This window comes from Octopus bimaculoides, chromosome 3, assembly GCF_046866305.1.
Source record: "Octopus bimaculoides isolate indiv1 chromosome 3, ASM4686630v1, whole genome shotgun sequence".
Classification (NCBI taxonomy): Eukaryota; Metazoa; Mollusca; class Cephalopoda; order Octopoda; family Octopodidae; genus Octopus; species Octopus bimaculoides.
The window spans coordinates 165118414-165143342 of NC_142930.1; the positions used below are offsets into that span (position 1 = coordinate 165118414).

Sequence of the window (24929 nt, forward strand, 5' to 3'; positions counted from 1 at the left end):
GTGTAGCCATCTGGTTTCACCAGTCCTCAGTCAAATCGTCCAACCCATGCTAGCATGGAAAGCGGACGTTAAACGATGATGATGATGATGATATATATATGTGTGTGTGTGTCTGTCTGTCCGTTACCCCCCCCCCCCCATGGTTTAACAACCGATGCTGGTGTGTTTACGTCCCCGTAATGTACCGGTTCAGCCTAAGAGAACGATAGAATAAGTACTAAGCTTACAAAGAATAAGTCCTGGGGTCGATTTGTTCGACTAAAGGCGGTGCTCCAACATGGCCACAGTCAAGATGAATGAAACAAATAAAAGAATATACACAGAGAGAGATATATATATACATAGAGAGAGAGAGAGAGAGAGATACGGTTGTGTATTTTTCTACTGTTTTGCATTTGATATATATATATATATATATATATATATATATATATATATGCATGTGCGCGCGCGCGCGAGTATCGTATACTCTTTTACTTGTTTCAGTCTTTTAACTGCGGCCATGCTGGAGCACCGCCTTTAGTCGAGCAAATCGACCCCAGGGCTTATTCTTTAGAAGCCTAGTACTTATTCTATCGGTCTCTTTTGCCGAACCGCTAAGTTACGGGGACATAAACACACCAGCATCGGTTGTCAAGCGATGTTGGGGGGACAAACACAGACACACAAACACATACATACATATATATATATACATATATACGACGGGCTTCTTTCAGTTTCCGTCTACCAAATCCACTCACAAGGCTTTGGTCGGCCCGAGGCTATAGTAGAAGACACTTGCCCAAGATGCCACGCAGTGGGAATGAACCCGGGACCATGTGGTTGGTAAGCAAGCTACTTACCACACAGCCACTCCTACGCCTATTGTATATATATATATATATATATATATATATATATATATATATATATATGTATATGTATATGTATATATATATATATATATATATATATATATATATATATATATATATATATTTGTCTGCTGCCTCTCTGTACCCAAATAAATCCGTGAGTGTGAAATGTCCGTATGCGTGTGTGTTTGTCAGTGATTTCAAAGCTGGAATTGGTAAAATCTCACATGGAACTGGTGCTTCTTTTTCCATTGGCCAACAACGCTAAAGCATGCGGAGAGAGCGGTAGTGGTGGTGGTGGTGGTGGTGGCGATGTTAGTGAGGTTTAAACGTTGTCAGATGCTAACCTTATGTTTTACTTTTTTATTTTCTTTCTCTCTTCCTTTCTTCTCTCATTCTTCTTTCTTTCTCAATCAGTCAATCAATCAATCACAACGTCCGCGGGGAGAAAGGAAGGATTAGTAAATTGGATGTTGTTGTTGTTGTTGGTGGTGGTGGTGGTGACGTTACCTTTATCTCTTCGACTCTTGTTTCATGAAGGAACCCAGTTTTATTGCTCGACCCTGGTTATCCATCCTACCCCTATCTCTTTCCCCACCCACAATTCTTCCCTTCCCCCTCACACTCTGTTTGTTTCTCTCCTCCTCCTCTCTCTCTAATTTATTTTCATTTCTCTTTTCTTTTATCTCCCTCCTTCAATTTCTCTTTCACTCTCCATCCCCCTTCTCATATTCTTTAGCCCATGGTCATTCCTGACCGAACAGGACCAAGATCAAAGGCATTCCCACCGTGGTCTTCCACTCTGTCTCTCTTTTTCCTCTTTGCACACTCTTCTTTGAGCACTGTGCTTCTTTGTCAAAGAGGACATAGAAATTTGGCTCTTATTTTTAGCAGATCAAACACCCACATATCGGCTTCTTTCGTCACCCCCCCCCCCCCACTTCCTAAATGATGAAGAATAACCAAAGACGGCACCAAAATGTTATTCTTTTATTTACATTTTCGCTTCTCTTGTTCGGAATTCTTGAGATTCGCTTTTACTATTTTCCTTCATCACCGTTCATCGTTCCAGAGTTTGTTCAGTAAATACCAGTAAAATACTCGGGATACATTCCTTCAACAATGACGGCCCCAAAACCTTTTTTCCCGTATTTCGTTTCGCGTATCGTTAAAGGGAATCTGTTTTGTGCCGTTTTTTTTTTCTATTTCATGTTTACGTGCGCATATAAGCGTGTTTATAAGTGTGCATGTATATATATATATATATATACTCCAGAGGCTGTGAAGGCAAGACGAACTACTAGCGTTCTACCTCAGATTTGCGTTTGGCCGTACGGCTTTTGAATGTTGTTTTCACTGTCCATTTTTTCCTGTCTTGGTTTGTGTTTGCCACCTTGGAATCCTCTGTGTAGTGAGTTGATCCACTACTCAGGAAGAGACTATTCTAGAGTACGTTCTGTCTTATCTTCGAAACGTCTAGATAGAATAGAGACAGCTGATGAAGGGATATTCCAAGTGGCTTTCCGTTTTCCTATGTGTTCGTTCCGTTGTCTGTAGTTTATTGTTCTAACGTCCTGTACCCTGATATGCATATATATACACATGTAGATGTAAGTATGTGTGTATACATGTATATATATTCTTTGTATTATTACATTATTGAACGCACACGTCCTTTTTTGCAAGTAAGTCTACTATATATATATATATATATATATATATATATATATATATGTATGTATGTATGTATATACACACACACACGTATGTGAGATTGCGTTTAGGTGTGTATAAATGTGTGCATGTATATGTGTGTGATTCTGTAAATGCTTGTTTGGATAATTGTATTTATGATATATATGTATGTACATACGTAATTTTCTCTTGTGTGTGTACAGATGTATATATATATATGTGTGTGTGTGTGTATGAATGTGCAGATGTACGTATATATATATATGCATGTATATATTATGTATATGTACATACACAGCAACACCAGCATTAATTTCCTTCTCTATTTGTAAACATTCGTGTGCGGATGTATATATATGTCTATACACAAGGTGTCTCTATTTTCCTCTTGAGTATGTAAACACACTTTTACTGATGTATATTTGCATGTACGCAAGCCACGACTAGTTTCCTCTGGTGTGTATAAACACGTTCGTGCGGATGTATATAAATAAGCAGGCATTACAAGTCTCGTCTCGCTCTTCTGTGTGTATATGACCACACATACACACACACACACACACACGCATGTAGATCCAATTTGTGGTATATGGCTTTCGATTGAAGACCACAAACTATAAATGGAAAATAGTTATTGTAAGCAGTCGGTATTAATATATATGAAGAAAATGGAATTTCACAGTTTTAATTTTTCAGAATCATATATCCGTAATATTTAAACATCTAATTGAATTTTGGTAAATTTTCAGATTAACACCCGCACGATTTTCACTAGGGGGTTAGGGCTAGGTTTTAGGGTCAGGGTTAGGGAATTCCGTCCCTAACCCTAATCCTAACACCCTAGTGAAAATCGTGCGGGTGTTAATCAGAAAATTTAGCTGATTTTTTTTTTTTTTTTTTTTTTTTTTTTGTTGATTGAAAAATAATTTCGAAAAAGTTAAAAACGAATAATCGATGATAGTGGCGGCGGTGGTGGTGGTGGTGGTGGAATTTAGAATTTGAAAGTTTTTTTTATTTGTTTTCTTCTAAAGCGAAATCGAAATCTCAGTTGTTGAAAACAGCGGAATCCTAAGAAATTGAAAAATAAGAATTGTGGGGCCGTCTATTGGATACGTCCATCTGGACATTACTGAATATAAGTGTCAATGTTTTCATTTTCTTTTTGTAATCAAACCGAATGGATGTCTCCGTGTGTATGTGCGTGCGCGCGGAGAGTGATATTCATTGTCAGTAGTAGTATCGTTGCATTGCTGAAAACTGGGTCTTTTGATCCACTTGTGGCAACATTCTTGGACAGTAACCACTGTTCTTTGCCTTTTCCTCTTCTCCCTAATTGCAGTTGGAGCGGCCCAGGAAGTGAAAACGACAGTTGAAGTTGGGTCGGGTGTGAGAATATGAATGAAGAACGAGAGGTGGCTTATCTGTTCACCAATCAAGGTGTGTGTTAAACACACACACACACACACACACACACACACACACACACACACACACGCACGTTTGTGATGTTGAACGTACTTCAGAGTAGATTCAACTTCATCATGAACCAAAAAACCCAGGCTCTGCACAGTTGCTCAGATTGCTAAAAACAGCAGCTGAACCCTTTCTCGAATTATACCCTACTATCACAAAGAAGTATACAAAAGAGAGGATGGTCACAGTCGGAATACCCCCGATCATATGTTCCACTGACTCACTTATGGCCTGGGGCTAAACAACTAAGCTCATTAACTGCATCAGCCGGGTTGGTGGTCTTGTTATCTCTATTCTAGCTTTTGGTGGAGTAGAAGAGGTTAGAAAGGGTCAAGTGGTGAAGACATTATTTCGGCCGAGCTAAAGGCATCTGGAAAATATTAAACTGCGGTCAGAGAAAAACTATTGTTCCACCGTGGGAAAAGTTCTGTCGCAGTGTTAATTTAAATTTAGCTATAGTGGATCGAATCCACTTCATGCTTGCAAGATCCACTACATATATATATATACCAGCGTAGGAGGTGTCAGCGATGATAGTAGGGGGCATCGACGAACCTCATTGACATCTTTAACATAAAGAAAAACAAAGCCAGGCAGCAAGCCTTAAAAATAATCTCGGGATTTTACAAAACCTGTCGTTTTCCAGCAAGAAGGAAATGGAAGTTGTGATGTTCATGTGTTTCTCAAAGTGTCAATGGAATGTTGGTTGGCAGTGAAACTAAAGGGAGACAACTAGAGGTAGAATTACAAGCTAGCTTGGAAACACTGCTGGGAACTTTCTGTTTTGTGGTACTTCTCATGGCGTATTGTGTGAGTGTATATATACTAGAAGTTCCCAAATTTTTCATTATCAGGGACCCCTTTTATTTAAATGAGTTTTCCCACGGACCTCTTTTAGTATGCTTATCCTTGTGTATATATATATATATATATATATATATATATATATATATATATATATATATATATATATATAAGGATAAGCATTAGGAAGTGTATGTGGCCATAGAAACCATTGCAAGACAGATGCTGGAGCATGATGCGGTCTTCATAGCCAGCAGATCCAACTCGTGGAACAAGGACATCAAATGATGATAATACACATATTTTAACATAAATTAACTTGTCTAATTCGAAGATGTTGCTTGTATTTTTTAGACTGCTGTTGGTGATGTGACAGCTGACCTGATCGATGAAGTAACATTGGGAGTGTGTTTTGAAGTGCACCGGTCAGCAAAAATTGGAACCTTATTTTTAGGGGATACAGATCCATGGTAAGTAAATTTGGGTTTCTTTCTTTCTTATTCGGGGGATATTTTTGAGGTGTTTACTGCATCTAGACTCCATAAACAGTGAGAATGTATCAAAAGTAAAGGATTAGAACAGTTTCTAATCCTTTACTTTTAATAGACAGACAAACCCAACTCAGGGTCAACCATTATCTAATAATTGTGTTGGTGGAGTAAAGATTGTTTGTCAGCATAACATGGCAGTCCTGGTTTTGGACGAATGTTGCTGTAATTTAGCCCCAGGAGACATCACCTCCAGCTGGCTATATGACATGATCTGTGGCTAAATTACAGCAACATTCGTCCTAAACCAGGACTGCCATGTTATTTTGGCAAACAATCTTTACTCCAAAGTACTGTTACTTAATATCTCTCGTTGTGAGATTTAGAAATAGTAATTTTCTAATTGTGTTGGTATTTAGAAATTCTGGGTTAGTGTCCAGAGTTTTGTATAATGATTAGGAGCGATGGGGCAGCACTGTGTATATAGATCTACCCTGGTGGTATAACAGGGTGGAAGTCTGGGCTTGGCAGCCTTAGAAGGTAGCTTGACTAAGAGAAGAGCAACTCTGAACATTAAGCCTCACTTCCTGTGAGTGCTTGTGAAGAGACAAATGCTAACAGAATCAACCCTAATAATAAAGAGATCATGAAAACACAACAAATGGGTGCAGCAAATAGTGGTGGTTGTGTTTGAGGCCTTCACTGAGAGACAGGCACAGCCACCACTTGTCTGGGATTTCAACTACAACCATCACTCATCCATTGAGTTGTAGCTGTGGTCCCAGCTCAGTATGACCATTAGCAGTAGAATCCATCAAGTGTTGTATGTGGGTCTAAATCTTGTCATTGGCCTGCACAGTCCAATGGGAAACCATATTGTTCTACTGTTACTAGTCATCCAGCTTCAGTTGTTGACACTATGAAGTTCCACAACTCTCATAGTGTTTTCAAGTAATTAAAGTCAGTTGATGAATCGCCATTTCTATCAACTGGCAGTAACTGGATTAGTTGACCCTAGACTGACCGTCAGTGTTTACTGCCAGTACCAGTGGACTAACTGGGGTTGATGTAATAACCAACTTGTGGCCTCATTCTTCTGTTAGAAATAATTATGTTCCCCATGTGCCGGTGGCACATAAAAAGCACCCACTACACTCTAGGAGTGGTTGGCGTTAGGAAGGGCATCCAACTGTAGAAACATTTCCAGATCAGATTGGAGTCTGGTGCAGCCTTCTGGCTTTCCAGACTCCGGTTGAACCATCCAACCCATGCTAGCATGGAAAACAGACGTTAAATGATGATGATGACTAAATGTGAATATGTGTATGTCTTGCAGAAAAAAATTGAAATATTCTCGAAATGCTTAATTACCATTTGTTTCTTTTATTTTCAGGTCTCATAAAGAACATGGTAAGTTAGAAAAGTCGTGTGTCAGTGTTTCATATTGAAAATTATATTAAATATATTTGTATTTAAGTGTGGCTGTGTGGTAAAAAGTTTTTACCCCAACCCCATGGTTTTGGGTTCAGTCCCACAGCATGGCACCTTGCGCAAGTGTCTTCTGCTATAGCCTCAAGTTAACTAAAGGTTTGTGAGTGGATCTGGTTGATGGAAATCAAAAGAAGCCTGTTGTATATACTTACACACACACACTCACACACACACACACACACACGTGTATGTGTGTTACTGTCATCTTGTCTTGAGATTGCATGAAAGTTGTAAGTGAGTATCACCACCATGCAAGTGGTGTCATTCATTTCTGATTTTTTTGTGGAAACCTGTCCAGCCATAGGGAAATATAATCCTACTTAGAAACAGTGAGTGTTGGTGACAGGAAGGGCATTCCACTATAGGAAATCTGTCTCAACAAATTCATCTGACCCATGTAAGCATGGAAAAGTGGATGACAAAGCAATAATTATGGATAATGGTATTTAAAACTGGCAATAAATATTTCAGTTGATCCAATCAACAGAATGGCCTGCTTGTGAAATTAATGTGCAACTGGCTGAGCACTCCACAGACATGCTTACTCTTAACACAGCAAGATTCTGCGTGACACACCTAATGTGACAAGGCTGGCCCTTTGAATTACTGGTACAACTCATTTTTGCCAGCTGAGTGGACTGGAGCAACGTGAAATAAAGTGTCTTGCTCAAGGACACAATGTGTCGCCGAGAATTGAACTCACGACCTTAGAGTCATGAGCCAAATATGCTAACCACCAAGCCACATGCTTTCAATGCTATTTAACCCTTTTGATAGAATCCTGGCTGGAACCGGCTCTGGCTCTGAGTACAAATGTCTTATTTTCATAAGTTTTGAATTAAAATCTTCCACCAAACGTTAGTCACAATTTATGTTCCTAACACTAGCTTAATGATAATTAAGTGATTTTACTAAATTCTTTGTTATATTTAAAATTAATTGAAAGAAACACAGAACATCTCAAAATAAATACCTTACGCACCCTCTATATATATGTGTGTGTATGTATATACTGGGAGATGTGGCAATTTGCTGTACTTGATAAGACATGTCAAGCTAAGTAAAATTGCTCTCTTCCCCTCGTGCAGGCTTGTTCTTTCAGGTGCCAGTGCCACACAAAAAGTACTTGTGCCGGTGCTGTATTAATGCAGCCATGTTGGTAGCACATAAAAAGCACACAACACACTTTGTCAAGTTGTTGGCATTAGGAAGGGAATCCAGCTGTAGAAAACATGCCACAGCAGACAATCGGAGTCTGTGCAGCTCCATGTCAAACCGTCCAACCCATGCCAACATGGAAAACGGACATTAAACAATGACATATTTATTTTATTTTTACTCTGAAAGTGTGGAGAGAGAGAGAGAGATTTTTGTTTATATTAATAAGTATTGCTTGATTGTGTGTGTATGTATATATACATATGTGTGTGTGTATATATTTATATGTGTGTGTGTATATATATATATGTGTGTGTGTATATATATATATATATATATATATATTTATTTATACTGTTTTTTTACTTTCTTTCAAAGAAATTGTCTACAAATCTGGGGTTGATGTATTTGGTCAAGTGCCGACAAAAAAACAGTTTGAATGCACATGTCCCAACTGCCAGCGACACCTAGCAGCGTCACGATTTGCTCCACACTTAGAAAAATGTATGGGTATGGGCAGAAATAGTTCCAGAATAGCAAGTAAAAGGTAAGACGCATTTCAACAATTCCTTATTGATATCATATTCATTCTCCCCAATACACTTGCTGCTCAGTTTGTAATGAATCTGGGCTTCAGATTTATCTCCCATGTCTTTCATGCTAATAACTGTCATGAATGCCAATGACATTTCTCTTCACTAAAGATGTAATTTTTAATGCTTTAACCCTCTGCCATTCAGATCATTCTGTCAGATTAATCATTTATTATCTCATAACTTCAAGATTTTGATAATGTGATATTGTAGGGTAAGTGTGAGTGGCTGTGTGCTAAGTAGCTTGCTTACCAACCACATGGTTCCAGGTTCAGTCTGCACTGTGTGGCACCTTGGGCAAGCCTCTTCTACTATAGCCTAGGGTCAACCAAAGCCTTGTGAGTGGATTTGGTAGACAGAAACTGAAAGAAGCCTGTCATATATATGTGTGTGTGTGTATGCATGTGTGTGTGTTTGTGTGTCTGTGTTTGTCCCACCACCATTGCTTGACAACCGATGCTGGTATGTTTAGTCCCTGTAACTTAGTAAAATGAGACCGATAGAATAAGTACCAGGCTTACAAAGAATAAGTCCTGGGGTCGATTTATTTGACTAAAGGCAGTGCTCCAGCATGGCTGCAGTCAAATGACTGAAACAAGTAAAAGAATAAAAGAATATTTGGGTTGGATATCCATCCTAAATATTAACAGTACCTGTTTTTTTATATTTGCACAGGCCATATTCTGCCTCTCACACCTGCCCTACAATATTATTCTAAAAATAAACAATTGCATCATCGAAATCTCAATACTACAAGATAAAGGATAAGTAATTCAAAACGAGCAAATAAATAAGTATTAGAATAATCTCAACACTAAAAGCATTTTTTACTCCTCAGTTTTCCCCATAAAATTTTCCCCTTTAGTAAAATCTGTTTCCATGACTTGAGTGTTTTTTCTAAGAAATATTGTAACTAGTTTCAGTTGGTATGAAATTTATTGTAAGCCATGTTGAATGCAACAGCAATCCTGTCCCACATGTTCATTTAGTTCCAGTGTCTGTGCTATCTCTTCTTAATGCTTTATTTCGTAATTAATTTACCAGAATTGCTACGACAACATTGAAACGGGACAGTGATGAGAGTCTGGACGATGACAATGACAATGATTGGACCTACCCAGATAAGAAAAGTAAGTTTGGATTATTCTAATGTATTTCTTTGTTTGGCCCCTAGGGAGTTTGTACTTCCTATGTAATGCATTTGTTTGTTTGGGTGTTCAAGTAACTTAAGCTGGTAACTCAGCTCTCATTGTCCATTGAAGATTTTTGAGAAAACATTTGAAATGTGGAAGCAAAGCATAGAATGAAGAGATTTTAAATAAACCTAACAATGATAATGTTTGAGTTATTTAGAAGAATGATGATGTCTGGGTAATATTCTGTATGATATGAAGAAGAGGAATAGGTAGGAAGTCCATACAGAAGGTACCACCATCATCATCATCATCACCACCATCATTATTATATTGTCATTATTATCATCATCATCATCATCATCATAATTAGTGTTTCATGTCCATGTGCCATACTGACATAGGTTTGACAGGATCCAACAAGTCAAAGGACCACATTGTGCTCTTGTGTCTCAGTTTTGGCATGGTTTCTATGACTGGATAGTCTTCTTAATGCTAAAAGATGTACAAGGTCGCTTTTTCATGGCAGCAGCATTAGTGAGGTTACCATGTATCTTGCAAGTCTAAAGATCCCTTTGATGAGATGAATTGCAGAGGGAGGGGAGGTGGCTTTTATGTTGGGTGTTGAGAGGTTAAAGTATGATAGCAGGATAGGAACATAAAAGTAGTTGATTGAGCTTCTCTTGCTTACTAGATCTAATTCAAAGAGGAGGAGGGGGTCTCTGAAAACATAGTAAACAGACCAAAGAACAGGATGAATAAAGTTCAGGAAGATATTACGTCTGTTGGCAACCAAGACACTCTTTCTCCGAGTATGGTAACAAAGTATGGGCATTGAATGTTGAGGATGTGTTAAAGCTTGAGAAGAAATGAAGCATATGCACTCCACTGGGTGTGTGATGTTAGTGTGTATGAATGATTAGATGTAGATGGGATGAAAGAAAGACTTGAGATCCAGCTTGGAATAATTGCAGACTCCACTCTGTAAAGTGGTTGGTGTTAGGAAGGGCATCCAGCCATGAAAATCATGCCAAAGGAGACAATTGGAGCCCTAGTGCCGTCCTCTGGCTTGCCAGCTTCTGTCCAACTGTCCAACCCATGCTAGCATGGAAGACGGATGCTTAATAATAATGGGTGGGGGCTCCACTCAGAGGCCAGATGGCAGTGTTAAGGGATATGTTGAGTTGAGTCTGCTCCTTAGATTTTTGAATTCATCAAATGGTAGTGAGAAAAGCATGAACATCACAGAGTCCCAATCTGTCCTTTACTTTAAATTAATGTAACAAGAGAACAATAATAGTGAGGTGAGGTTTTGTTTGGTGGGTAAGGGGTGGAGTTTGAGGTCAGTCAGCTGTCCACCACTTAGGATTTTAGGGTTTTGTAAATATCCAACATTTTTATGGTAGAATCTGTTTCGAATGTTTCAGGAAAGAAAAACAAGAAAGAGAAAAGTTCCACAAATAATGGTCCAACAAGAAAAGCAAAAACCAATAAAACGAAAAATGGTGAGTCTTTCTTTTCTCTCCTCCCTCCCCCTCTCTCTCTCTCTCTCTCACTTTCTTCCTCTCTCTCTCTCATTCCATTTCTCCCCTCTCTCTGTTTTATTGTCTTTTATTCTCTCCTCCTCACTCTCTCTCCCCCTCTCTGTTTCACTCTCTCTTCTTCTCTCTCTCTTTCATTCTCTCCTCCTCACTCTCTCTCCCCCCTCTCTGTTTCACTCTCTCTTCTTCTCTCTCTCTTTCATTCTCTCCTCCTCACTCTCTCTTCCCCCTCTCTGTTTCACTCTCTCCTCCTCACTCTCTCTTCCCCCTCTCTGTTTCACTCTCTCTTCTCTCTCTGTTTCATTCTCTCTCTCTCTTCCTCTCTTTCCAGCTCTCTCAATCAGGTGATTTTGTGAATCTCTCACATAAAACTATTAATTTCCATTGTTGATGTTATTTTCTTTTATGAGATGGAAATGACCACCACTGATGATACCTGCCCATTGGTCTGTTGTTCTCTGACACTCAACCAGTCTGTGTATCAGCCGATATACCTGACCTTTTCGCACCAAGATCAGTGAAACAGTGTGTGAAGAGGAGGAGGAGGAGGAAGAGGAATGGCTAAACAGATAAATTTAATGACTTCTGTTGTTAGCAATGTATTATGTTTTTAATTACTAGCTTTAAAGCTAATTACTATCGTTGTTTTCTCCAGGTGAAGCTTCTCCAGATAGTGTCACAAATTATGAAAATATGTCCCTTGGTAAGTAAACATCATCATCATTCAACGTCTGTTTTCCATGCTGTCATGGGTTGGACGGTTTGACCGGAGCTGGCAAACCAAGAGCTGGACCAGGCTCCATTTTCTGTTTTCACATGGTTTCTACTGTTGGATGCCCTTCCTAATGCCATCCACTTTACAGAGTGTGCTGGGCACTTTTAATGTAGCACCAGCATTTTTTACAAAGCACCAACACCCGTGCTTTTTATGTGGCACCAGCACTGGTGCTTTTTTCATAGCACTATCAATGGCAGGGTCACCAAGTACCTTGCAAGACAAAAAAAAGCAGCCTCTGTTTTGCTATTCTTTTAGAAATCCCTAAAATATATTATTTTATAACAAGTAGAAAGATATTTTTTTTTACAACATGTAAATACTGAAGAGTATATATAAAGGATAAAATCCTTTTAAGAGCAGAAAAATTTTCTGGCAACCATCCATGAGGATTGAACTCCAGTATCAGGTTGGAGTGCTCTACCTTTTAAGCTAAACTGCTGACTGGCGAATTCTTCTGCAATTTTAGAAGTTATAAAGTCATCCAGAAATGCTAAATGTTATATAGATTATGTCATATGTAAACAAACATAAGTTTGTTTTTGAAGCATTGAAATGTATTTTAGAACAAGTAGAAAGATATATTGTTTCAACACGTAAATACTGAACAATATATTTAAAGGATAAAATCCTTTTAAGAGCAGATAAATTTTCCAGCAACCAGCCATGAGGATTGATCTCACACCCCTCCAATATCCAATTGGAATGCTCTACCATTTAAGCTAAACTACCAACCAGCAAATTCTTCTGCAATTTTATATATATTGTTCAGTATTTAAGGGTTGGAAAAGTATATCTTTCTACTTGTTCAACAATACATTTCAGCGCTTCAAAAAAAAACTTATGTTTGTTTACAATATGACGTACTCTATGTTATTTTTTGTATTTATTTAGTGGTTTATTTATTTTGACTGTGTTACTGCTAGTGAAAATACCAACAGCTCTATGAAATGGTAGATCAGTCAAATACTTCAGGCCTTCTATATTTACAGTAGATAACTTATTTGTGATTGTTGAGTATACTGTAATTAGCACAGTGTACTTCATTAACCTGTATGTTTTTTCTACTGACAGTCATCACTCTCTGTCCCTTGAGCTACTTTTATTGTCGCCCATCACTTACCTTTGCCATTGTCCACCTGCTGTTGCCCGTGTCATTACTTTAGTAACTCTATTTCTACCCTTTAACTCTTGCTTCTTTTTCTACTACTGCCAGCCATCACTCTCTCTTCCCTAGGCCACTGCTATCTCCTACACTTGCCATTTTTTACCTTTGCTACTGCCCATCACTCCTCTCTCACATCTTCACCTCAATAACACTGTCTCCACCATCAAACTCTTGCCCCAAAACTGTGGTCTTCCTTCTGTCATCATTCTCTCACCTTCTTCTCTACCTGGCCACATTACCTTATACATACTGAGGTACTGGTTACTCTTTTACACTTACAGTATACAAGGCATTCACTCTGGTGCTGCTGCCATAACAAAATCTTCTCTTTTCCTATGAGTAAAGCATGTAGAGTGATTGGTGAATAAGCAGAGGAAGGGTAGGATTGAAAAGCCTTGTAACTCTACTCTACATTCAAAACCCTGTCAGTTCAGTAACTAGAAAAATCCCCAGCATATCAAGGGTCCATATTTGGCAGTAACTGCTTTTATTAGGTGATCATCTGCCCCATATTTCAGACAATTGTTGTCCTGCTGCATTTATGTGGTGGAAGATGAATGGAAAATTCCATACAGTTTCATACTACATCATTGTTATATGCCATGTAGTGAGACTGAACTCAAGACCATCTGATTGGGAAGCCATGCTTGCACCTATTTTTACTGTACTTGTTCCCTTGTGTAGGCGCCCTCTGGTTGTTGTCTGGGTACAACCTAGGAGAACATGAAATGCAATTTCTTATTCCTTATAGTTTATTGCAAAGATATTGATAAATCCGTGTGCTTCTCCATTCTGTAAATTTCAAATTCTGGAAGATTGTTGTGTGTGTTTCATGAAGATCATCATCATCGTCATCGTCGTTTAACGTCCATTTTCCATGCTGGCATGGGTTGAATGGTTTGACTGGGGACTGGCAAGCCAGGAGGCCGCACCAGGCTCCAATTCTATCTGGCAATGTTTTTAGCTGGATGCCCTTCCTAACACCAACCACTCCAAGAGCTTGGTGGGTGACATTTTACGTGCCACTGGCACGGGAGCCAGTCAGGCGGCACTGGCATTGGCCACATTCGAATGGTGCTTTTCACTACTGACACGGGGAGCTAGTCAGGTGGCACTGGCAATGACCCATGCCTGACTGGTGCTTGTTGCATACCACCAGCACGGGAGCATATTGTAAGGGTGTTTTTGTTAATGGAGAAAATCGATTTTTTTAAAAAATTCACTTCCTCTCTCTTTGCATCAGTCTCTCTCTCTCTCTCTCTTTGCATCAGACTCCCACTCTCTCTCTCTCTCTCTCTCTCTCTCTCTCTTTGTATCAGACTCCCACTCTCTCTTTGTATCAGACTCCCACTCTCTCTCTCTCTCTCTCTCTCTCTCTCTCTCTCTTTGCATCAGACTCCCACTCTCTCTTTGCATCAGACTCCCACTCTCTCTCTCTCTCTCTCTCTCTCTCTCTCTCTCTCTCTTTGCATCAGACTCCCACTCTCTCTCTCTCTCTCTCTCTCTCTCTCTCACTGATTTGTGGGACCATGTCTAACTCTGTTATATTCTTTTGTTTCAGATGAAAGACGGAATTTGTTAACATCCGTAAGTGCCTCTCTTCCAGTGCATCTTTTTCTCTTTTACTTGTTTCAGTCTTCTGACTGTGGCCATGCTGGAGCATTAATGAATTGACCCCAGGAATTATATTTTCTTTTAAGCTGGGTACCTATTCTATCAGTCTCCTTTGTCAAACTACAAAATCATGGGATGTAAACACACTGACACTGGTTGTCAAGTGGTGGTTGGACACACACACACACACACACACACACACACACACATGCACACACATTTATGACAAGCTTCATTTCAGTTTCCATCTAACACATCCACTCACAAGGCTTTGGTTGGCCCAGGGCTGCTATAGTAGAAGACACTTGCCCAAGGTGCCATGCAGTGGGACTGAACCTGGAACCATATGGTCAGGAAGCAAGGTTGTCCTGTTTCATCTTCTTCCTCAGGTACTGATATTTCCCCTTAACACCTTTCATTCATCTTTGGGAACTTCACATCCTTCTGTGATAATTGCTTAATACACACAACACTTCTCTCACTCTCTCTTTCTCTCTCTATCTATCTCTCTCTCTCACACACACATACACACACTTACAAGCTCACACACATTGAAATTTATGGCTGACAGTCAATTCGTACCCCTTATATTCTGTACAGAACAGAACGAACCTATGTTCTGGAATATTTTCTAGAAGACTTAGCAAGCAAGGACAAAAAAAGACAAACAAAAAAAAAACAGTAAGGAAGCTTTTTAAAATAGATTTAATGAAAATTCTTAATGAATTTGATAAAGAACAATAAAAATTTGGTGATGCTGTATTGATGTAGTTGAAATATTCATCGTGAGATGTGTTTGATGAATGCTAGTTATTTGTATTATAAACCTTTAAATATTCATCTCTGTAGACTTTCAGATACTCACATTTTAGCTTTTTGTATACTCACCTCAGCCATCATCATCATTTAATGTCTGCTTTCCATGCTGGTATGGGTTGGACAGTTTGACACGAGCTGGCAAGGCTGGAGGGCTGCACCAGGTTCCAAGTGTCTGTTTTGGCATGGCTTCTGTGGCTGGGTGCCCTTCCTAATGCCTACCCCTTTAGAAATGTACTGGGTGCTTTCTATGTGGTGCCAGCATGGGTGTAAACTTTTACATACTCACCTCTGTAAGCCTTCGAATACTCTCAGATCCTCGTAGTCATCTCCTGCCTCAGATCTGCTCCTCCTTTTGATTACTTTCAGTTATATCATATCTGTCACCTTTCTATCATCATAAAGAGAGTCTCCCCCCCTTTCACTCCATCCATGCCCATCTCATATAGTATTTCAAACATCCCTCACACATTTCCATAATATTTCCTTTGATTTGTTTTGTCCTCTTCCTCCACCACCACCACCATCACTACTACTACTACTACTACTGGTAGTAGTAGTAGTAGTAGTAGTAAAGGGTCATGTTCTGTAACAACACTCCCACCACACCCACCATCTGTTGGTAGTTCCCTATTCCTGGTGAATGATATCTTTGCACTATTCAGGCAACGGCCCTCCAATCCATGGGTCTGTTTGGGTGGTCATTGCTGGTGAGGGTTTTATGAGTGCAAATCTGACCTCAACCCCTTTTAGTCCCCTTTTTACAACACAGAAAGGAAATGTTGACTCTAGTCTCTGACATGCTGGTCCCCCCCCCCACACACACACACACTAAGACGAATTGGAAGAAACCAAACTCCTTGTCTTTGCTATTCTTTTTTTCTTTCTTTTCCTCGTCTTTTCTCTTTCTTCCTCCTGTTCTCTTTCTTTTTTTATTCCTTCTCCAATCATCATCACCATCATCATCATCATCATTGTTGTTGTTTCTTTACTTCAGTGCTGTGGGGTGATATCTGAACACACCAAGAAAATGTGCACCCGAAGCTTTCGTTGCCCTCAGCACAACGATGAACAAAGATGCTCAGTACGACAATTTCTTTTAAACGACGACCACACAGCTGAACACGAGTAAGAGTCATTTTCCCTCCAATTTCTCACACATTTTGCAAAAACAATATTCATTGAGTCTCTAAATGTTCATCGTCTCTCCATCAGTATTCTCATCATCACCATCATCATCATCACCATCGCTACTGTGGCAACCATCTTTCAGCTGCTCCATTATTGTTTGTTTTAGTACATATGTGCCTCTGTTCAATTCCTGGAGCTTGTCTTGCATGGAGAGACCCATAAAACAAAGATATAGCTACTACCTGTATAAGAGATAAACACAGCTTGTGTTTTCTAGGGCAGATATGTATATGAGTGGAGGCGCAATGGCCCAGTGGTTAGGGCAGCGGACTCGCGGTCATAGGATCGCGGTTCTGATTCCCAGACCAGGCGTTGTGAGTGTTTATTGAGCGAAAACACCTAAAGCTCCACGAGGCTCCGGCAGGGTGTGGTGGCGAACCCTGCTGTACTCTTTCACCACAACTTTCTCTCACTATTACTTCCTGTTTCTCTTGTACCTGTGATTCAAAGGGTCAGCCTCGTCACACTGTGTCACGCTGAATATCCCCGAGAACTATGTTAAGGGTACACGTGTCTGTGGAGTGCTCAGCCACTTGCACGTTAATTTCACGAGCAGGCTGTTCCGTTGATCGGATCAACTGGAACCCTCGACGTCGGAAGCGACGGAGTGCCAACAACATGCATATGAACTGTCCGTATAAGGCTGAGATATAGCTAAGTCTCTGTATAAGATAAATACCTGGTGTTTGTATAAGACATAGATATACCTCTTGTCTTATACAAACTGTAGGTATATCTGTCATTATCATCAGCAGCAGCATTTTATTTTTGGTTAAATATTCTCCTGCAGTTGCCTTACTAAGAAGACAACATCAGTGGTGCTTCTCCAAATTGTATCTCATCAAGGCTAACTCTCTTCTTGATTAATTGAGTTGTAACCCTTTCTGTAACTTTCATCACCTGGTCCAGCAATTTGGTACCTTTGTAATTTCTTTTGTCTGAGGCATCATGTTTACCTTTGTAGTAGTTGACTATGATGCTGCTGCTACACTGGTCATTGGGCCTGACCCCTTCCTGGACAACCTGATTAAATATGCAGGTGACTAGGCCTTATCCCACTCCACCAGATATTTCAAACATCTCATTGATAATTCCTGATGGGCCAAGGACTTTTCCTGTCTTCATACCCTTAATTACTTTATCTATCATACTGCTTTCAACTCAGCTGGTCCCTCTGTTGGGTCCACATTAGGAAGACTCTCCTTCTCCACATTTAGCAGTCTTTTATTGTGACACCCTCATGCCTCTTTCTTTGCAGGGTCACTAAGTGCAAGCATACCCTCATCCATCCAAATACTCTTCTCTCCTACAACATCATGATTTTCTGAGGCCACACTGTCTTGCAATCTGGAACACCTCATACCTCTGGTTCTCACATCACAGATCATTGAAAAATTTCTTCCTTTCTGCTTCTTCCCTAGCTAAATATATACCTGTTGCCTAGCATCTCTTGTAGCTACCTGGTTCTCTATTATCTCCTCTCTTCCAGTCCTTTTGTGCCTGTTTCTTTGCACTTATGGCCCTGTCTACTTCACTGTTCCACTCCCATGTCACCCTAGGTCTGGTTGAGACTCTGTACCAGCCACAAATCTGGCCTGTGGCCCTCAGTAAGTTATCCCATAGGAACTTCCAGTTGTCCTCCATGTTATATATTTCTCCCTCCTCCTCCTCCTCAATATAAACAGTAGATGTATCAACAACTTCCACAGACTCTTGGTATATTTGTCTTATACTGACAGTCCTTGTATTATTAAAAACGGGTAGGAATAACCAGGGTGGATCTGGAAAGAGAGATCAAATAGTTAGGAATTATTATTGTGTTAATTAGATAATACTGTATTCACAATAAAATGTAATAACTCTTTGACATTAACCATTGATTCTGAAGAGATATTTTGATAAATATCATTTCATCAGAAACCTACAATGTTACTTGGATCTTCTTGGCAATGACTATCAGAACGTGAAACAACAATCCTCATTGTTTTAACTTCATCATCATTTAATGGCCACTTTTCCATGCTTGCAGGAGTTGGGTTGAGTTTATTGAGGCAAATTTTCTTTGTCTGGATGCCCTTCCTGTTGTCAACACTCATCTGTTTCCAACCAAGTTAATATTTCCCTATAGCCAGAATATTTTCACAGAATATTAGAACTGAATGACTCTGCTTGTCTAACAGTGACACTCATTTACAACTTTTGTGCAGTGTCAAGACATGCAGACACAAACATACACACACTGAGCACATTTCAGTTTCCATCTATCAAATCCACTCACAAGGATTTGGTCGGCCTGAGATTACGGTAGAAGACCCTTGCTCAAGGTGCCATGCAGTGGGACTGAACCTAAAACCATGTGGTTGAGATGCATACGTCTTTAACATGCAGCCATGCCTGCACCCCCACTCACCCCCACACACACACTCATGAGTAAATGGACAAATGAAAGAAAGTGGTACTCAACATGTTTGGTAGGAATTACATATATTATTTAATGACAGTAACTTCAGGTTTTGTAGGCGTCTAGAGTGAAGCTAGCTCATCAGGCATATAGAGGAGAGTAAAGGGGACATGTGTCTGGAAGCTGTAGTATAAGTACACCCATGACATCAAAGTCTTTTACACCTGCTGAGACAACTTCTCTTCAGACATCACATGCCACAATAAACATAAACGCACATACACAGCCTCCAATACACACCCTGACCTGCAACTGTGAAAATCCTATCAACTGCCTGCTGGGAGAATCCTTCTTCTCAAAGGCTGTGGTCTATAGAGCCACCTTCACACCATTCGATGGCTTTACAAATCACTTCATGGGCATGACAACCAGTGGCTTCAAGGGAAGGTATACACAGCATATGCACTCCTTCAGATGCAGAAACAAAGAAAACTCCACCCCCTTATCCTGCTTTATCTGGAGACTTCTCAATCATACCACAGCTTCCAGACACAGTGGTGACAACTACTTGCCCACATCTTTTCTAACCAGGTGGGCCTATGAACAAAAAAAAAGAACTGATGTCACTTCCAGACTAATAACACCACATGACCTGAGTTGTTCAACAGAAGCCTGACGGTTCTATAAGCTATCTTGAATTTTGTCTCTTGGCCCGTTTCTCTCTCTCTCTCTTTCTCTCTGGATGCCAGATGAGTTGGGTTTGTTCTTTGAGCCTACAAAACCTTAAGTTTCATGGAACTGAGTCAAACTGTTATTAAATAATATTTACTATTTATTTTGTCAGTGAACAGGTCATGGTCTCAAAGCAACGAAAATATTTTGGCAAATTAAATTTAAATGCTGAAGTGAATCTAACAGTTTTTGTGTGTCTTTAAATGGCTTACAAACACCTTCCACACTGCAATTATTTATTTTTTAAATCATTCATAATTTAAAAAGAAAATATCTATGGCTCTTATCAAACAACTTAGCTATCCTTGCTCAATCTGCTAGAAATAGCAACTCACTCTCCCTTAAATCATCCAGTAATGTCTTATAAAAAGAATGTTATATTGGGTAATGTAAGCCTAGATCTAGAGAAAAGGTGGAATGGTCACGGCTGGAGGGTCTTTATCTTAATTTCTCTGCTTTAATATAAATGACTGGATCTCTCCAGAGATGACATCAATTACCCCCCCCCCCCCCCGCCCTTCTGCTGTTGTTTCTAGAAATCATGAAAGAAATTGTCGTTTTTGTAAATTTCAGTCATCCAGATGCAGATGATGTCCAGGTTGACATAGACGGCTATGAAGATGGTGACGGACAATCTTTAAGGGACACTCTACACTGGGAGGCATCGTGCAGCACCTCTCCTGTGGATTCAACATCTTCAAGTAATGGTAAATCTTTTTTTCCGTTTCTTTCTTTGCAACATTCTCGGCTTTTCTAGCAGACGAAGCCATGATATACCCCTTTGACCCCAGCCCGGGTCATTTAAGGGGTTAATCCAGTCATAAATGACAGACTGCAGCCCAGTGGTCCTAATGAAAAATGACCTTGAATTTCTTTTTGGGGTAGTGTGACCCACCTTATGAGGAGTTGTGCCTCATGCAGCCTGTTTTTGTTTGGGTGGGGGAAGGGTTACCCTTGACTAGTTCAATCAAACAATTCTACCCCCAATGCTTATAAAAAATAAATAAAAATAAATGTTTCCTTCTTGAGCCATGCCAGGCTCTTGAGGGCTGGTTTGCCGGTTTCCCTGATTCCCCCCCAGGAGGGGACATCTGGTTTGTTGCAGGATGACTCATTTTTGCCAATTGAGCGAACTGGAGCAACCTGTAATGAAGCGTCTTGCTCAAGGACACAACGCGTTGCTTGCTTCAGGAATTGAAACCACAATCTTACGATCCAACACCCCTAACTACTTAGCCACATGTACTCCACTCCACCTCCACCCCCCAGTACTTATAAAGTCTGGTAATTATTCCATTGATTTCTTTTGCCAGACTGCTAAGTTATGGAGACATAACCAAACCAACACACAAATATACATTGAGGCACATGCCTTGTGACTTGGCTGTCACATTCCCAATTGCGTGATCATGGGTTCGATTCCTAGACTGGGCGGTACATTGTGTCCTTGAGCAAGACACTTCATTTCATGCTGCCCCAGTCCATTCAGCTGTAAAAGAGTAATCCTGAAATGGAATAGCTTTGCCTAGCCAGTGGGGTAACATCATTTGAAGGCTAAAACAATGTGAAGTGCATTGTGATCAGTGATGTATACCATCAGATAGTCTGGTCAATACCAATATCATTATATATATATATACATACACAACAGGCTTTCACATAGTTTCCTTCTAGCAAATTTACTCACATGGCATTGACAGGCCTAGGGCTATAATTGAAGACACTTGTCCAAGGTGTTGCACAGTGGGACTGAATCTGGAACCACTTTGTTGCAAATTGAGTTCCTTAACCTCACAGCCAAACCTTCTCTTCTGTACATTTTTATATATTGTTATTATGCAAAACTGTCCTATGTGGGACTTACTTCACTTTTGAAAAATGCTAAACCATTGTACTACACTTTGACAATTTTTGATATCTTGGCATCTGAAGCAGCAGGAGATACGATAGTTTGACCAAAAGAACCGGGTATTGCAAGAAAAATTAAATATTGAGTAAAATGCATTTGGCCAAATTTGGACACATGACAGTTTAACATGATAACAAACGATATATACCTGGATATTTGTGTAAACATGTCGCAGGAACATTCCTGGTTTGAAGTACAACACTAATTAGTTCACTTATTAAACGATGACTGGCTTCATCATCATCATCATCATCATCATCGTTTAACGTCCGTTTTCCATGCTGGCATGGGTTGGACGGTTCGACTGGGGTCCGGAAAGCCAGGAGGCTGCACCAGGCTCCAGTCTGATCTGGTAGTATTTCTACAGCTGGATGCCCTTCCTAACGCCAACCACTCTGAGAGTGTAGTGGGTGCTTTTTACATGTCACCAGCACAGGGGCCAGACGGGGCTGGCAACAACCACGCTCGGTTGTCAAGTCAACACTGACATCAGCCACGTTCGGATGGTGCTTTTTACATGCCACTGGCATGGGGATCACAACTACAATTTCCATTTGATTTTGATGCATTTGACTCAATAGGTCTCCTCAAGCACGGCATGTTGCCCTACGATCCAAGGTACTTTTGAATGGGCTGGTTATGCAACACTGGTGTAGGTTACAGCTGTGAACTCACTTTGCCAGGTCTTCACAGTCACAGCATATCTCCAGAGGTCTCGGTCTTTCGTCATTGCCTTTGTGAGGCCCAACGTTCGAAGATCATGTCTCACCACCTCATTCTTAACATGTTCTGGTAGATCAAGAGGTGTTGAGCTGGCTAAAATGCTTAGCCGTATTTTGTCCGTCTTTACATTCTGTGATCAAATTCCACTGAGATTGACTTTGCCTTTCATCCTTTCAGGGTCAATAGAATAAAGTACCAGTTGAGTACTGGGGGTCACTGTAATCAACATACCCCCACCCTCTAAATTGCTGGCCTTGTGCCAAAGTTGGAACCCAATATATTCTTGTAGATTCAAACGTAAATATGCTGACAGCTGTTGGGGTTCATCACTGAACAACCTCTCCTCTACGACGATTGGATTCTTTCCTTCTTTCGTTTGTTTCAGTCATTTGACTGCGGCCATGCTGGAGCATCGGTCTCTTTTGCCGAACCGCTAAGTTATGGAGGCGTAAACACACCAACATCGGTTGTCAAGTAATGGTAGGGAGAACAAACAGACACACAAATATATATATATGACAGGCTTCTTTTAGTTTCTGTCTACCAAATCTACTCACAAGGCATTGGTTGGCCCAAAGCTATAGAAGAAGACACTTGCCCAAAGTGCTATGCAGTGGGACTGAACCTGGAACCATGTGGTTGGGAAGCAAGCTTCTTACCACACAGCCACTCCTGTGCCTATACACAACATTAATTGGTATTTTTACATTCCAGTCTTCTGGAACATATTAAGAACAAAATATGCCAATAACAATTTTGATTCTCATTGTCCATTGTGCAACTGACAATTTATTAATTCCTTAAATCTACGCTTAATTTGTAGGTTCTCGGAAGCGTGGTCCAGCCAAACCATTGAAACCACCAGTGACAAAGAAGAAAAAAATTGTCAAACAAACAGCGGCAACAGCAGCAGCAACAGCAGCATCAGCATCGTCATCATCGTCAGCAGCAGCATCAAGCCAAAGTAGTAGCCATCCATCAAACAATCCCGTCAACACCAGTTTATATGACTTTGTATGATCCAGAGAACCAATGTCTGTTTTCAATCGCTTTTTCTCTAAATGGTTACCAGTGTATCAGTACCCCCTCCCCCCCCGTTCTACATCGATTCCTGAAAGTTGGTCAGGATTCCCCCCACCCCCCACCTCCTCCCACACTTCTAATTACTTGACCGGTCGATAAAAGAGCTCTGCCCATCTTTGTCCACCACCCCACTCCACCTGGTGCTGATGTCATTGTACTTACAACCGTTTCTTTCACCACAGAAACACATCTGCTATGACCCAGCAGTTTGTTTGGTTTTTCTTTTTTTTTTTTCCTTCCATTATTTGTCAATATAACTAAGGGTGTCACCATTGCAGAAGACTGGCTCCGAAGTCTTGTGTGCTTTTTTTTTTTTTTCTTGAAATTCCTCCTTGACATTCTTCAAACAGTGAAGCATTCCTCAACATGCTAAATATAAAGTATCGATAAAGAAAACAACCCTTTCCCAAACCCAAAAACGATTTTAGACTTCCTTCACCCTTCACTTATATGTTTCGACATATGAGATCCCTTTATCATTTACACATGTTTTTTGTATTTTTTTAAATTCTTTTTATTGGGCACTGAAAGGATTTGGGTTCTTGTGCTGGTTTATTTTAGTCGAGTGTGAAAGAGGAGGAAAAAAACATTCAGAATTCTTAGAATTACAATAACAAAAAAAAAAACAAACAAAAAGATGTTGGAATTTATTAATTCCAATTCTATAATTCTCCCTACTACCCCATCCCCCTAGCCAACCCCCTCCACCTGAGACAATTTAGAACAATTTCCAATAACCTTCATCTTCATCAATAAGCATTTTGTGAGGTAGACTAGTTCTGGGTTCTGTGGAATTGGTTTTTTTTTAAACAAATAGTCTGCTGCTGAACTGGAAAGGAATAATTTTTGTAATTGCTATGGTAACTTGCTTCAAATTTATATAAATACACACATTTACGTGTATAGATGAGTGTGTGTGTATCTATCTATCTATCTATCTATCTATCTATATATATATATATATATATATACACATATATATATATTTATATATATGTAGATATATATATATAGATAGATACACACGTGTGGGCATGCATTTATGTACAAAGACACACTCACACCTACATAGTTGCATCATGGGTGTGTGTGTGTGTGTATATATATATATGTATATGTATATGTAGACACACATACACACACCATATGTACAGACACACATATATTCATGCACAATGAATATATGACTTATATATAAAAATCTCAAAATATTCTTTTACAAATTTAAAGAAGTTTACCAAAAGACACTTTCGCAAAACTTTGAGTAAAAATTCTACCAATTTT

General features: G+C 39.8%; 1 protein-coding gene across 7 annotated transcripts in view; it reads left to right on the top strand.

The window, feature by feature from the left end:
- LOC106877361 (ataxin-7-like protein 3) overlaps positions 1-24392 on the top strand; it is a 45184-nt gene extending 20792 nt beyond the window's left edge. For 2 of the 7 annotated variants that reach the window (XM_014926245.3, XM_089349972.1), the window contains exons 2-11: positions 5184-5299; positions 6711-6727; positions 8345-8513; positions 9604-9689; positions 11120-11197; positions 11889-11936; positions 14738-14763; positions 16604-16734; positions 20504-20637; positions 23386-24281. In XM_014926245.3, the coding sequence (XP_014781731.1) occupies positions 5184-5299; positions 6711-6727; positions 8345-8513; positions 9604-9689; positions 11120-11197; positions 11889-11936; positions 14738-14763; positions 16604-16734; positions 20504-20637; positions 23386-23582 (1002 nt within the window). In that variant the 3' untranslated portion in view covers positions 23583-24281. Of the gene's footprint in view, positions 1-2428; positions 2468-5183; positions 5300-6710; positions 6728-8344; positions 8514-9603; positions 9690-11119; positions 11198-11888; positions 11937-14737; positions 14764-16603; positions 16735-20503; positions 20638-23385 lie in introns of those variants that run through there. The other 5 variants (XM_089349977.1, XM_089349974.1, XM_089349976.1 and 2 more) reach the window with 4 other exon arrangements.
- Positions 24393-24929: the final 537 nt, after the last annotated feature.